General features: G+C 39.0%; 1 protein-coding gene across 1 annotated transcript in view; it reads left to right on the top strand.

The window, feature by feature from the left end:
* Nucleotides 1-16,572, top strand: part of LOC124155640 (extracellular serine/threonine protein CG31145) — a 532,953-nt gene that overhangs the window by 424,349 nt on the left and 92,032 nt on the right. The window contains exon 3 of the mRNA XM_046529647.1: nucleotides 12,258-12,382. Within this exon, the coding sequence (XP_046385603.1) occupies nucleotides 12,258-12,382 (125 nt within the window). The remainder of the gene's footprint in view (nucleotides 1-12,257; nucleotides 12,383-16,572) is intronic.

The following is a 16,572-nucleotide window of genomic DNA, read 5'->3' as shown; positions in this document are numbered from 1 at the left end:
AAATCCGTTCCAGCAAAGATATAGATGAACTAACGAATGACCTTGCTGCTATCCAAGCTTGGTGCGATGCTTGGCAGTTAGAATTAAATTTGGAAAAATGCGTCGTAATGAATTTCTGGAAGAAGAATAACTCCCTGCAGCGTAACTATGTCATTCGGGGCACGCAGTTAAAGGCAGTTGAATCTGTGAAATATCTAGGGGTTAGACTCAATAATGATCTATCGTGGAATAAACATATTCGAGAAATAACCGGTCAAGCTAATCGTAAAATGGGTTTTGTTAAAAGAATATTAGGAAAGTGCGACGACAAAGTGAGACAAATTAGCTACTTTTCCCTCGTTAGACCACATTTGGAATACGCTGCCAGTGTTTGGGACCCTCATGAAAAAGGCTTAATAACAGAGTTAGAACGCGTGCAAAGAAGAGCTGCCAGGTATGTGAAAGGTCGTTACGATAGTCTTGTTAGTGTAACTGACCTCTTACATAAACTCGGATGGGAATCTCTGTCGGACCGTAGATTGAAAAATAGACTAAACCTTTTAGATAAATTCAAGAGCAGTGTCTTTTCTGACGAAGTTAACCATATCTTGCGGACGCCAACGTACTACGGAAGATCAGATCATATAAATAAAATAAGAGAGATAGATTGCAGAACAGACAGATTCCGAATGTCATTTTTTCCACGATCAATAAGAGATTATAACGGCAGCAATGGAACGCGTAAATAGATTGCATGACTTGTAGTGTAGCCTACTAACCGATGTAAAACTTACTGCATGTTTCTGAATTTCTATTCTATATTCTATTTCTAACAGCATATAGTAGTATAGTTTGTTATTATACGGGACGTTTCTTGGACGGTGTGGTGTGCATGTGGGAGTCCAAGTGCATGCTGCATGCTGGTGATTGATCACCCCCTGCCAAACACCCTAGAGGTGGCTCGCAGGGTATTATGTAGATGTAGATAATATTTGATTTGTGCATTTCATTTTATTTTTTATAGAGAGAATGACATCTTCGCATTGAAAACAGTCATTAAAAATCAAATTTTACCCGTTCCTTGATTTTTAAAATGGCTGAAAGGTAGATTTCAATCTCTGAAGTTTAGAAGAATATATGAATATTGAAGTTACGCATGCTACATGTAAAAAATATTTATAAACTTTTCATGTAAGGAAATGTTTATTCTGTCCCTCTTACTTAAAATAGATCAAAAAGACGACAATCGCCCCGCGGCAGTGCACTCAACCAAAACGACGATGTTCGCCTTTTTGGTTTATTTTAAGTTAGAGGAACAGTATAAACATATCCTCACATGAAAATTTTAGAAAGTCTCGGGTGTAGTCTTCGGGTATCCCCAAACAAAATCCTTGAAGTGTGAGGTAGTCTAGGGAAAGGAACTGTCCCCCCCTCTTATACCCTGAATGAGTAAAATTCACTCACTTGTGGCTTAGTGCGGGGTGAGCTCTACCTCTACCTATCTAATTCAACCTTCGGGCTGATTCACTGAGTATGTGACCTGATTTCTTCCTGGCTCCAAATCATCGGTCGATAGTAATTGCATATTTATTTCCAATCATGTGACCATTATTAGTTTAAAGGCTTATATTCTGGGTCAATATGACCCGACGCGTGAAGCCACGTAAATTAATCTCAGGTTAATACTTAAACGTTAATTTTGTTGATAGTCGTTTGGTCTTGCGCATCAATGATGCCTATGAATATGGCGCTTCCGATTGCAGGCGGAAGTTGTCTTGAAAGTGGTTTGGCCATAAAAATGATATACATTACTCAATAAATTGTCTCCGGGAGTATTGCTCCGGGCGTCATTTGGAGAAGTCGAGTTTAGCTTTATCGGAATCAGCAAATTCAGGATAAAAACCCTTGAGAGGGTGGGGGAATAAATATATCGCACCTCGTAGTCTCGAAAGTAGCACCTCCCGGCGGTGTGTCTCTGAACTATCTCGCTGCGTGTGGAGATTTGGTGGGTATTCTGAGAATATAGTGTGCTTAAGGGCGCTTTAGCCATTACGGAAATGTCATTGGGCGTTTTGGATACATTATTTACGGTAGAATCTCGCTTTTCTGCTGGCGATATCCGTGGATATAAATCCGAATGTTTGGCCTCGCTCATGAATCTTGCTTAACGCGCGCAACGCGGTCGCAGATATCTCGAGAACGCTTTCATTTTGGAATTCCAGTTCCAGGAGCCACCGCCGCCAACGGACAAATTTTGAAAGCGACCGTTAATAGTGTTAAGCACTGCCGCGGAATTCAGTGATCGTGCACTAATTAATGCCATTAGAATTAATTTCAGTGAATTACACGCAGCGGTCAGTTACACTGGTGTTTCATATTGATTCAACCGTTCCTCCAGTGGAATGAGGAGATTCCAAAATAAGAATAGGAGATAAAGGTTTAGCACAAACTTATTCTACATGGATGACTTATGAAGTATTCATTTCCAATAGTTTATCCCAAGTCTCATTTCATTTCTATAGTTAATTAAATAAGTTGATAACTTTATCAATTTCATACTATTTCTTTGGCACCCTTCCGATTTCAATGCTCCCGTGTCATTTTCTTGTAGGAATACAATACATTCAGCATTTCCTCTGGAAAATGACTGGAGAGTACGGAAATCGGTCGAGGTATACCGAACAGAGTGTATGGAATGGAAAAAGTTCTCGACTTATTAATTTAACCATTATCTAGGTATGTCAACTCAGTCCACTAAGTCGCCGCGTATGCAATTGAAGTTATTCATTCACCTAATTTTCCTGCCTCCTCTATTTCATTAATGATACCCGATAAGGCAATTCAACCTCTCTATGCGATATCATTGCGCTGTGGCTGATAATATGGCTCATGAATTTTCTGAATATACTAACGGTTAATTTTGATGGGTAAATTAGCGCTTGTTGTTTTCCTAATATATTAATCTATTATTTCCGTACCAAAATTGGGTTTAAAATTGGAGTACAATTAGTTCCTTCAAGCTCCGAAGTGATTCTTGGGAAATCCCTCTGCCGGATTTTGTTGGAGTTCGTTCTCATCCTACCCTTTTTGACCCCCACCTTCTCTATAATTCTATTGTAGCCATATCTTTCCGTTTCATCGCGATCGTCTTCAGTCCAGGATATCTCTGCATTCATTGAATTGATTATATTTAACAAAATGAAAATTATCAGGTATAACAGTGATATGAATGATGAAAATGAATAATGCTACTATTATGTGGTCAAAGTGATCACCGGCTGCAATAGCATCCATATCACATAAAAAACTGTAATTTTTATACTGATATTAAATTTTACTTGCCACTTTTGTACAGAATCTTGCAGGCCGTGAAATGAGGACTAGCAAAATTCCACGCTAATGTGAACATTTTTGCGACTGCGGAACTTGAGAAATATCTAATCTTTCCTATCAGTTTCGAAAATATGCTAGGGGTTTGGAAATATTCATCACAATTAGCAATCGATACGTCGTCGATTCCGTCCACCATCTTCCATCACACAATCTTGGCTTCAAATTAGCACAGAAAGATAAATATCCAACGGGGCATCATCCAGTTGTCGGAAAGAGCGTGACAAGGCCATCGGCCGTGTGCTGAGGAGCACGATCACGCGTCCTTTCGCTGCCTGGCCCAAGCGTATGAGGCACTATTGCAGCGCTGCCCGGGCGGCCCACGAATATTGCAGGCGAGGATTCTGGAGTCGGCCACTAGTATTGCGGACGTTCTGAGCACATTATAATCAGTTTGCGAAAGTTGCCACTCGCGGCGCTGACGGTACGTCGACGTCTCGTTTTCCCGGGGAAATAATCGGCAGGACTAGGGTAATGAACCATTAGGGTGGTTTTCTATTTTTTTAATTGCCTAAATCGAAAGATTATTACTCCTGGAGTACGTATTTCACGCTTTTAGATTTTTAAATGACGATATCTATTTTTGGTGATTAAATGAAAAGTGAACATTTTCAAGCGCGCGAAAACGCGACGGCTAAGTATGAATGCTGTGAAAAGCCCGTGTGATGTCATTCTGGTTCCGGCTGCCGCCGTGTGAGGCCACCTTGGTGCGAGGCTATGAGCGCCGCAATGATGCAGGCTGCTACTATCAGGTAGCGCTCGGCTTAAATAAGGATTATTAATACCCTATCAAACGAAGGAAACTTTCCGACCATAGACAATGTTAATAAGTGATTATTACGAGATGCTTCCCTGAGCCCTGTGCAACATGCATGCATTGGTAATCTTAGACGATGAAAAACTTCCGACAACTCGTATAGCATCTAGGTCCCCGAGACGTCACGTGGAGTGGTATCGCATGGCCGCCAATCTGTCCTTTTTTCAAATGAGGTTAAAATTGACCATTAAATTTCGTCTAAACTGGGATTTCTAAAACAAAATAATTTGTATATTATGAATACATTAAATCAGTGACGGCGCTAGCGGGTGCGAGGCTAGGGGCGAACCTTCAGTGCGGGGCCCTTCACTTAAAATATTTAACTCTATACCCCATCAACAAACTCGAGCATTTTGAATCCTTGCCACTCTCTGGCTAAGTATGTGTTCCCCTCCCAAATTCAGGCTTCGTAATTACGCCGTTATGATACCATCACGCCTTTGAGTTCAAAATAGTGTAATAGAAATTAAATTTATAATTATATTTATTCATAAAATTATAACGTAAAATAAACATAAAAAGCGCGCTTTTTACTTTAAATTACTGCATTATTATTCCTTTTTCATAATATTATATTTTGTCTTGCACGGACTTAACAATACAGTAATAGTTGAAATTGCGTTTTCAAACTATCGTTTATTTTAATTTTTTTTTCACGAACGCGGGGCCCCCCAAAGCGCGGGGCCCGGGGCAGTCGCCCCGGTCGCCCCGCCCTAAGGCCGGCTCTGCATTAAATGAATACACAACCTTCCTTTGAATCAGCTTTTGCTCCGCATCCCCCCCTACTTGCTACACCTCTTCGTTCTTTCGAAACCAGGGAACACGACTACGACGGTTAGGTCTCATCACGAAAGCAATAAAAAAATTTAATCCGCCACTCTTAACCAGCAAAATATTTGCACAAAAACTATTTAGTGCGATCTCTGCATTCCTTCAGGGTTTTCTTCCACGTCAGCTTGTTTGTGGACAACAGTTTTCACCTTCGACCTGAAGACGCTGGCAGGATAGCCAGCGAAACTGTTGCCCACAAACAAGCTGACGCGGAAGAAAACCCTGAAGAAATGCAGAGATCAAACCATCGCCGCGGAAACCTACGTTCTAAAACTATTTAGTGCGGTGAACGCGAAACCACTTCCTTTAATGTTAATGGCCGAAGGCTGACTGAAATGGATAGGATCAGAGTCCTCTATATTGCCATATAATAACTACTGAGAGAGTAGCGTTGAGAGAGAAATCTAGAGGACTCCGGATAGGATTGCTTGTCAGCGCCGCTCTGCGGCCAATTACGGCGAACGAATAAAATGCGCGCCATAACGGCAACAGAAAACAAGCGAATTCTACAGGTTCTCTAGCCTCCTGTAATGGAGTCCCCCTTCGGGCCGGCCGAGGAAGTGGCGCCTCTTGGCGGGCAGGGTAGGTACTAAGCCACCCCCCCCCCCCGCTTTTCCTCCTCAGCAGACAGCAGAAGATCGGGGCGCGTGGATAGATCTTCATATCGGGCGGTGAATTGCTGGGGGTTGGGTTTGGGCGTGTTTACTTTTCGGTTGCGGGGGAGACCCCCTTGGGAGATGAGTGGGAATTATGTGCGGAGGAGGGGGAGGGGAAGGGCCGCTTGGGCAATTACTCGGGTCCGAGAGGGGCAGGGAGAGGGGGGGTGGGGTGTGCCCGGCCCGTTAACCCTTGGGCAATAACTTAGCCGCGGGAGCGCAGAGGAAATATCCAGTCTGCTACTTAGTGCTGCATTCGTATACGAGGGCACCGATCGTGCGCGAGTGAGGTATCCACTCGTGCGGTGAGGAATTAAGCCTTCTTCCTGAGGCTTCTTCACATTCTCCGCGTGCGCGCGACCGAGTAGGTACATCTAATTGCCGTTTGTTTCTTTGGTGATGTGAATGTTCTTTCGTAACATCTGGTGATAACGTCCGTGTGGGCAGCCCTAAGATTAATGATCTCGAAATGCATTTGGATGCAACAAACATCATCTAATTTATTATTGAGTAAGAAAAGAAGTTTGTATTTCAGGGAGGACTTTTTTTTAAGTCGGCGTTATTTCATCACTCGAGGTAATTTCGGTCTTAAAATTTGACGTGTAGTTCAGTTTTTATTTCTATAAACAAAAGGTTAGACCCTTTTTACCACTTTTTAAAGGCATATATATGTTAGATAACTTTTATTAGGTATAGCATAATGAAACGTATATAAATCCCCCTATCATTAATGGTCTCTTTGGTGGTGTCATCGAATTTCATGCCTGATTGCTGACCGTGGCAGAAACTCAGTTGGGTGACATAAAATTCCGCTGAATAAAAAGTATTTCTTTTTCCACTTTCCAACCAGGATCAATTTCAATGCCACTCTGGTGGCGAGATGTGAGCTAGCAGCCTGAGTATATGTAGTTTTAAGTTGAGAACTACTCAGCAAGGATTGGAAGAAACTAGGGTGTCTATCTATGGTTGATTGAATATTTGCGGAGGCTGTGGCATATGATTTTGGAATAATAGTTGGGAAGTTAAAGATTACGGCATTGGCTGAAGTAATTTAAAAGAATCACCTCACTCAACGCATTTGTTCCAAACTTTTTATTAAAACTTGCAATTTCAGTTAATTTATTTCTGTAGTCCGAGTTCGAGCATGGGACTTTGTTTTAATTCAACATAGTTACCTATGTGGTATGATTTTTTTGTTTTCATGCGTAGTAAAAATTAACATTTTTTGCGTACTTGTGTTAAGTTTAAAAATTTTTTTACTGTCCCCAACTGGATATTTAAACAGATTTTGATGGCTCCGCAGTGAAGAGCAATTCTACCACATGAACACGCGTGTATCGGCGCAGTCACGGTGACAGAGGCCGCCTGTTGGATGGAAAGAAAGTGATTGACTGTTTTGCGAATTGTGAGGAACTTCGCAAGGGCGTTAAGGTGATCTCTTATATAGGGAGAGGGGCCCTTAAAGTTAAAGGCCTCTGCGAAAAAAAGGTATTCATACAATTGCATCTGCAATGAATTACCTCACTAATGCTCTATACTTACGGTCGTTGCTGGTCCAGTAGTCACGATTCCCGTATACCTCTGCACTGAAATTCCTTTATTTCCTTGCCGTATGATATCATCCACAGGAGTAGCACTACAGCTCCCGACGGCGTTGAGAAGTGAAGACAACATACCTATTTTTTTTTGATGCCGCCGCTATGTTATGATTGTCAAAACATTGTTAATTGTTGGTGATTTATGGTACCCATCGTACATGTTATTGCTCCGGTGATGGCTTTCCTATGTTGCTTTGAAAGTTTTTTTTTAACATCTATTGAAGTTATTGCTGCGTAAAAGGTGTATCAGGTATCTACAATACTTCATCGTAGGCGTAGTTCATAAAATCCGAGTTTTTTTTGCCCCACCATTGCGAAATACGGCGGGTTCCGAATTCATGCATTCAATACTGTAACTTACTTCGGTTAACAAATACCACCGTCGAAGATAAGAGGATTTTAAAACCTGTCATTTAACGCATGTTGGTCGCATGGCGTCTATCAGACGCCAGGACATTTTTTTTGTTCACATCGTATTTTCATAGTTAGGAAACTCATATTCCTTGTATCTTATTATTTTATGATTCTGAAATATTCACCAGTATGATCATATTTTTGCCACATTTATGCAATTCATTTTGATATTTTGTTATTTTTGGAGTCTGGTAGACGCCACGCGACAACTTGAATTACAACACGTTACTTTCTAATAGCTTCGTGATATTCACCGAAGAGTTTATAAATAAGTTTATGATTTAAACTGACAAATATTTAAAGCTGTAAATTTTGGATATGCGTCTTATTGATACGAATTTTTTACTGCTATCAATTTAGCGTCTGAATAAAACTATTATTGCGAAGAATTCACTATGGTTCTCACATCATCAGATGCCACCTATGGAGTATGTTTCTCTATGGAAGCGAGGCTTGGACGTTGACAGCAGCAGAGAAGTCAAGAGTGGAAGCATTCGAAATGTGGTGCTACCGAAGAATGATGAAGATAAAATGGATTGACCGTGTGAGTAACGAGGAAGTGCTAAGAAGAGTGGGAGAAAAGAGAAACCTCCTAAAAACCTTATGCAGAAGAAGGGACAAATTAGTTGGCCACATTTTGAGGCACGATGGTCTGGTGAAGACAATCGTTGAAGGACAAGTGGAAGGGAAAAAGGGCAAGGGACGGCCCCGAATGAGTTATATCGGACAGGTTATAAAGGATGTAAAAGAGAATAAATATGTAGCTATGAAGAGATTAGCGGATAGGAGAGAGAAATGGAGAGCTGCGTCAAACCAATCTTAGGATTGTTGACTAATGATGATGATCTCACATTATTTGAGTAGACTTAGGCATATAATACACCGATTTCCCCTCTGCTACATAAGTTTATGGTGGCTGATTACATTGATGTAGATGCATGACATTAACCGTAAACATTCACTTAACAATTATGTGGCTTCATCGAATAATAACTTTCCAATATAATAGGAGATGTTTTGGTTCAATTTCAAATCAACGCGCTATCAATATATATTGTCTCACAAATCAATTGTACCCTCTGCAGTCATAATTATTCATTAGGCTGTTATTAGAAAAATCCGTATTGTGAAACTGTGATAAATATGCTTACATTTACGGTTCAAATTAAACATATTTTTATATTTTCGATAAAAAAACTGTTAGAAACGTCAAAATAAGTAGTACTCAGTCTTTAATTGATGCAAATATCTCCATCATTACTGTGCATAAATGTTTTTTCTATTCAAGAAATTAAGAATTCAATGAATATTTATTGTAGCTTAAAATGTTATTTCTACTTTAATGCATTTTGTTTAACCATGACTAAATGGCGAAAATTAGCGTTCCAAAATGTGACCCGACAGACAGAGTCAATATAATGTAATTCTTATTTTCTAAGGCATCAGTAACATCTATTGCACCATTTAGTTTTGCTTAGTGATGCCTTAACTTGATGCCTTATCGGCAACATGCAGCTTCAGTTAGTTACCTTTACTTGAGCTATTCAATTATATGGTATGGCATTAATGGCATCATCTCGGCTATTACTGAGTGAGGCAAAGGAAGTATTCTTACCTTATTGGGCGGAAATCACTCACATCATTCATCTAGAGGAAACTATGCATCTTTCGGCTGGAAACCATTTCTCGAGCGTTATTGAGTGTGTAATGACTGTTTTGTAACTTCTAAAAGAAATTTAAGTATGTGTTTAAGCAGTTGTGTTGCTCGTTCTAGTGGTCAGTGCAAATAGAACAATGAGTGGTCCAAAATGAATAAAAATGCTTGTAACTAAAATATTTCCCGCTTTGGAGTCCATTTGCGTGTCATGGACATATTCATTTCCTATCGGTCAGGTGAGATTCTTCAGGAATTATAACAAGGAAACGCTTCTTCAATACTTTTCTATTATTAAAATGTTATCATCAGCGTCTCCCTTGAGGGAATGTTTTTTGAGGGATCCTTCATTATTGTTGATGTTGAAACTTCCACTTGAGTGCGTAAAAACCTCTCGGATCATAACCTCTTTCACAGTTCGGCACGACTCCACTCTCTGCGTCATCAAATCTGCCAATACGACGGCACGCACTCACGCTAACACAACTAGGACGCTAAGCGGCAACAAATACAATCCCTTGTGCCGCTCACCTTCAACTGTTTACTCCTTACGAATATGTGCCACCAAAGGCGTTTGCAAGCACTTACGACGAAAGTCGATTCGGCGACTCCGGATTCCGCGCTTGTTACACTCATAGACATCCTTATCAGCCCAATCCAATGAAAAGAAAAAATACAACTGAGAACTTTTTGAAAATTGTAGCTACAGCTGCGACACTTGCTATTCACTCGAGTTGGTCATAACTTTTATCAAAAAATACTCCAGGAGGCATATGCATGACCACTAAAACCCTTGGTTCAGCGAAACACACAGCACATTCATAGTGCGAACTTTATCATTCACTGGGCATAAAACTTGAAATGAGCGGAGGCTGGAATGAGAGAGGACAGTTGTTAGGCGTAAGGTAACGGGTGGTTTTCACTAAACGGCAACTCAGCGACGCATAACGTCAACAATGATACTCGAATGGTAGAGGCTATGGAGTGGTGCACATATTGGTCAATATTCAGGCTGAATGGTGCGACAATGTGGTTCAGACTTCTGTTGAAAACGAAATTTTTGGGAAGAATAAAAGTTCTAATCGAATCAGTCGAAATAAGACTCCCAGTAGATATATTTTAATGATTACATTGAGCTAATTTTGAAATAAATAACTGTGGAGGAGCGCTGTTTTATTTCGATGCAACGCTTCCGTTCCGCTTGCAATGAAGTGTTTGCATTGCTGTCCTATCTGTTAGCATATTTTGTAGCTTTAATTAATCCTTCGCGCGCAACCCTTATTTACACTGAAATAGCTTATTATATTGGTCATTTGAGACCTCGTTAATAAAAATATATTATGAATTTCTCGAAAGCAAAGATTTTCGACTAGAAATTTTCGTTACATCATTGACTTGATAAAAGGATGCGATGAGCGAAAAAAATACATCAAATGATGGATTTTACCCATTTTCAAGAAGAAAAACATTTTGGTTGAGGTTAATCTGGCGTGATGTATCTCATAGTATCCTTGGTCACTTCCCAAAAGGGTAAAAATATAAGTTTGAAGAATCCTAGCGAAGAGCTCTTCGCCGTACATTAATATTAACTTTTTATTACATGTATTGTTCAATATACAGGCTGAATTTTTGGGTAATATGCAACAAACTCCCTTTGATAGCTAACTCCGTGGAAAGAATATTAGTTATAATCCAGCTATCGAAATGATTGGCTTCAACTCTAAATGATTGCATTAAAATAATTTTGAAATATACTATTAAAGCAGGAATGGGTGTGATAAGCTAATGAAATATGTACTATTTATCACCGAAAGTGAGTAGAAAGTGTCAATTTTTGTGTAAATGACTAGAAATTAGGATGAAAAAGGTACAAAGTTGCCTATTTTGTAATGCAGGAATTCGAATTTTTTCTGAATATACCTATATCTTTGCAATATGAATGAATTCGTAAAGTTTAACATTTAGTGGTATAGTTTTATAAAGAGAAAAGCTCAGTTATTTCATACAATGGGGGAAGTACTTTGCTTCTCAACAAATTCTTCACTTCGTTCTCGCTTGATCACAGTAAAGCGTGAATTCCTGCCCAAGATTGTGCTCAGAAAAACTCGAAAGATTTCAAGTATTTACGGTTCAATGAATAATCTTCCGAGGAATTTTCATTGCTTTTTTAACCCCAGAAGGACCGGGATTGGTGACCTACCTGGGAGGACCAGGACGCGTCATTTTCACTGATACCGTAGATTATAGTTATTTACGTGTTTTGATCATGCAAACTGATTACATTGTTTAGCGTTTCTCTTAGCTTAATTTAAAATCGCAAATACTTCATTTTTTATTGTTTTTTTTTACGTAAATATGTTTTAAATGAACAGAGCCTTTTTTCAGACTGCGGAAAAATCTATTTTTGTATGCTTGCGTGTATGAATATAGTTATTATGATATATAATAATGACCATTAGCGTATATTCATTAATGTATGTGTGGCTGGTACCCTGGGGTCCAGTAACCATCGGGCATCATATCCTGAAAATTTCAATTTCATAGCGTAAATTTTAAGCAATGTAAAATTTGTAACGTCTGACCAAATAGACGGTTATAGCGGGAATGATTAGTCCTCTTAGCGGGAAGAAGTAATTCTGTAATCGAAGGAAATATTAATTTATTTTACTTAAATAATAAGCAAATTTCGATTCTATACCTGGAATTAATACGCTATGATGCTGTTCATTTGTGAGTAGCCATCGTTTCTATTGCTTATCCAATTTTGGCACCTGCATTTATGCTAAAATATGTAAAATATCAATTAGAGTTACGAATTGTAATTGGTTATCTATCCATGACATGAAAATTTAGTTTCCATAAAACTCTTGAGGTATGGTATTCATTTCAATAAACGTGATGTTCCTCTTCTATTGCAGCAAGAATTTCACCAACCTGGAGCGGTTCCAGTGGTCCATCTCGAGGCTGGAGCTGTACGGAGAGGACGACCCCCTCGTCGAGAAACTGCTCCGTGACATGGCTACGCTGCCCATCGCCAAAGTCGGTGAGTGAGTGACCCTTGACCCCAATTTGCTACGGGAGGAGGGGCAGGTGGGGATAGGTTGAAGTGGCCTCCTCATCGTCTCCTAGGCCTTCCTTTTAACTCATCCGTAACCACTATTCGATAGAACATTTCTTAATTTTCCTTTGGCCACGTCGTCGATATTTTCAGTTTCTTAGTGATGTTGAGCATAAGTTATGCGAAAAATTTAAAATCAGTAATCAAAGACTTTTTGTTATATTCGAAGGATACTGGAAAGGTCAATTTACCGTTCTATATACCTTGACTTCGATTTAGTTTTTTTCACTCTTGGACTTATTTTTACACTCTTTTACAGGCATTGTCAACATTGCAATGCTAACCCATTTGGGTAAGGATCTGGCGATTTTCCAGTCTATCTCGATTATCTTAAAGGGAAAGAGTTGATGAAACTCGGTTGCGTTGTTTTTTTGTTGCATCTTTAAAATTTTCAATCGCAATATATAAATATTTTTTCGCGCATTAAGAACTTTTTGTGCATTTCAAATGAATACAATCGAATGAACGAACCTTGTGATGAAATATCAAATGTAATGTAGTAATGCAAAATTATACGCATCAATGAAGACTAAAAAACATAATTTAGGTCAAGAAAATCCATGTATAATTGAGCAGTAAATGGTTTTTTATTACTCGTAGCCTTTCAATCCCCTTATGTTCTTGGTCCATGTGAATTTAATGAAAGAAAAATGATTGTTTTTCTGAATTTCAGACCTTGGTCTTATCACTGAGTAGCGAGATTTGCGCCATGCTGGTTGTCTTAAATTATTTCAACTTAGACATGAAGTCACCCGTAATTGGCTGGAAAAAATCTGCCTCGCCGTATATTAAAGTGCTGAACACGTCTAAATAATATTTATTTCTTCCTTGTCCGCTCCGAAGGAAATGAGAGCCCCCTTAGAACAAACGCCAAGAGGGGAATAATCTGTCCAACCGCCACTCATGACGCGCACTTGTCATCCCTTCTGAATAGTGCGCCTCGCCGAATTCTTTTTCTCCCCGACTTCCTTTTATTCTGAAAGCATTGCATCATCAACCAAAGAATAGGGTTCTCGTCCCATTTGTTCCGGAAGGCAAATTGTTTCTTGTTGATTAGAGTGGAAGAATGACTCCGAAGAAAGCAAGAGACCCACATAAATAGCTTCACCCTATGATAAAATACTGGTCGTGCGGACTTTGAGTTTTTATAGTCAAGTTGGAAGCATGATGTGGTTTCACGTAAACTCCAACGTAATGACATAAAGTCAAGGTGGTCATCTACCAATATTTTTAAAGTACTGATTTAAAAATTAATTAACTACTGACTTACTGGAACTACTTTTAAAAATGTAGCGCTTGAACAAAGCACAAAAAATTCAATATAACGCATATGGGTTACAAGGATCAGTTACAGAATTGACTCTCAAGACAGGCTTTGTCATCAATAAGTAATGGCGCAATAATTGTTCAAGAGTCTTTCAGCCATTTTTGCCATCTTCGTTTCGGCACTTCGGCACTCATTGAAGCTTGTTGGTTTATTTTCTGAAGCTACCACTTAAAAATGCCACTGTGGTCATAAAATAAGTCGCATCAAATAATCAATTGTCGTAGCTGCGAAGGAAGGGTATTAGTTAATGCGAAAATTGTGTTGTTGGAAATAACTCGCACCCAAATCAGTTGAATCTTACGCATAAACCATCCAAAAATTCACCTAAGCTCTACTATTGTAATTTTTGGCCACCTGTAGCGCATAAAAATTATTACCATCTCAGAAAAGCCTGCGATTTTTTTTCTTGTTACAAACTCTTTCACATTTGGAAAACGCATTTCAGCAAGCAAGTCTTTTCTCCAACATTCCTCAATCCTCAGTGGCAAGGACTCAATACTTTGGCCACCCAATATGACAGTCAAATAAAAGAGGAGTTAATGAGTAAATTTCTGTGTTTTTAATTTTTTAATATAGTGTTTAGACCAGATTCTATATTAAAAATCTGTATTTTCCACTCCGAAAAATCTGTGAGACCCTCGGCGGGGGGTCTCACTGAAATTAACTGCGAAATTTTCACTTTTATTGTACACATCACTGAGTGAGTGAGGGGTACAAATATATTTGACAAGATTCAGTAGGGAGCCCCTCTGGGCTATTCAGAGTTCAAAGGAATAATGTATGCAAATAGGTGCTGTACGTTTTAGCCTATTTCTCCAGCCTGGTATCCTGGCAACCTGGCCTCTTTGGCAAATTAGGCTAAAATAGAGAAAAGTTTTCAAAGGTGTGCGACTTATTTTTAAAATTTTCTCGGATTCACGATTTCAACCTCTTAAAATGTGCTCTGGGGAATAGAGTCCATAAGATGAAAAAATTCAGGTCCATTCATTTACATTTAGAGGTCATTCAATAAACCTACTGCAACAGCAATTAATTTTGTGAAAACGGATATGTCCGCGTTGTGCCATTAAATTTCTAAAAAAAAAACTATTACCTTCGCCACAACCGACGCGGTAGTGACCGAAAATGAAGAAATTCAAACAATAATTTTATCAAGTAGGCCAATAACACTATGTCTAATGCTAAAATAAAACGACGCGAGACTTTCGGGCCAATGTTCACTCTACTTTCACGCCCAAGGAACTTTTCTGAGGAATAAAATGTTTTAGCCAAGCTACCCTCGGGTTGAATTACTGAATTTGCGAGGAAAGGTTTTACCTAGGTGTTTTCTATGCAGCCTCAAAGTTTTAAGATGAAAGCCTGAGTACGAAAGGAATAATCCATCATTAGAAAACAGACCGCTCGAACGGGAGATACGCACCTTCTTAGTCTCGGCATTGGCAACAGTGGGGCTATAATATTTTGTCATGTTTTCTCATTGAAAGCTCCTTTTTTTTAAATGGGTTCTGTTATTGGAAGATTTTTGTAGACCAGAAAATGAAATTATCGCTAGCCTAACCTTTCTAAAGTTTTCAATTCGCTTTATCCTCTAATGCATATGTCCACTTTGCACCAATTGATTTTCATAGATTAACGATTAATGCAGCAAATAATGAAAATACCAAAATGTATGCTCTGTAAAAACCTAACTTATGTTCATGTCGATGGATAGTCGAGGCACGAAATTTTTCTCCCACTAAAAATATGAACAGTTTTTTCAATAATATTCTAGATTAATTTAATTTTGATAAACGTAAAGGAGAGAGTATGAGTACGTTTTTTCTAATGAATTATGGACGTCTTTATGGCTAAAATATTAGAAGTGAATATTTTTAGAGTACTATTACCCAATACGTTACATTGAAATATAATGGTACTAATGAAATTTAATGTAGGGCTTTCAGTGACGACAACACTTTTGAAATAGTTATGTATTAATGAAATTTTTATGGGCTAAACTATAAATAAGTTCGGAAAAATAAGAAAATTTGAACAATTTTTCAATCCATTAAAATTTTACAGGTTATTCTATAGCGCTAATAAAATTCCATAGGACAAAACTTATTTTAGTTTTAGCTGTTCATAATAAATGTTCTCCGTGTTAATTTTCAAGATTATTTCTTGTTCGTTTCTTTGTATTTATGAAACTTTTTCTTTCCTACAATATTTCTTCTAAACTCTAAGCTTCTTTCTCCGCAGCGTGTTCAAATAATTAAAGTTATACTAGCGTAGGTTGTCGGTATGAACCCAAAAATAAAAAAGCCGACTACGGATTCGGTTTTCTTTCATCAATCCTCCCATAGGCCACTGCAAATTTCTTTTCCTCAGTCTACGGTTACTCCCGCGTTGGTTTTCGCTGGCGCATTTCTACTGGAGACGCGTGATGGGGCGGAGGAAAAGTGAAGAAGCGGTATCAAAGTGATGGCGACGGGTTCAGGCGAAGCGGCAAATCCGTTGTTTGGTGCAAGGAAATCCCTGGGAAGGGAATGGAAAGAAAGGGGGCCGTCAAATGGGATGTAAGGCGCAGAGGGAGGCATTTGACGAGGTTACCTTCGATTCTTTTGTGGGCGGAACAAATTCCAGGGTAGAAAGCGGGACATAGTTGCCACCATAAATCACGCTGATGGTCTTTGTGGAACCACTGCTTGAAGATGGGAGTGTTTTTTTTGGGATGGGGGAGGATGAGGATTCGGAATGATGCCTTTCTCCCGAAGCAGTCCCTTTCTCACGCATTTCGGTATCGTTTCTG

This window comes from Ischnura elegans, chromosome 1 (assembly GCF_921293095.1).
Source record: "Ischnura elegans chromosome 1, ioIscEleg1.1, whole genome shotgun sequence".
Taxonomy (NCBI): domain Eukaryota; kingdom Metazoa; phylum Arthropoda; class Insecta; order Odonata; family Coenagrionidae; genus Ischnura; species Ischnura elegans.
This window is presented reverse-complemented; position numbering and strand designations above follow the sequence as displayed.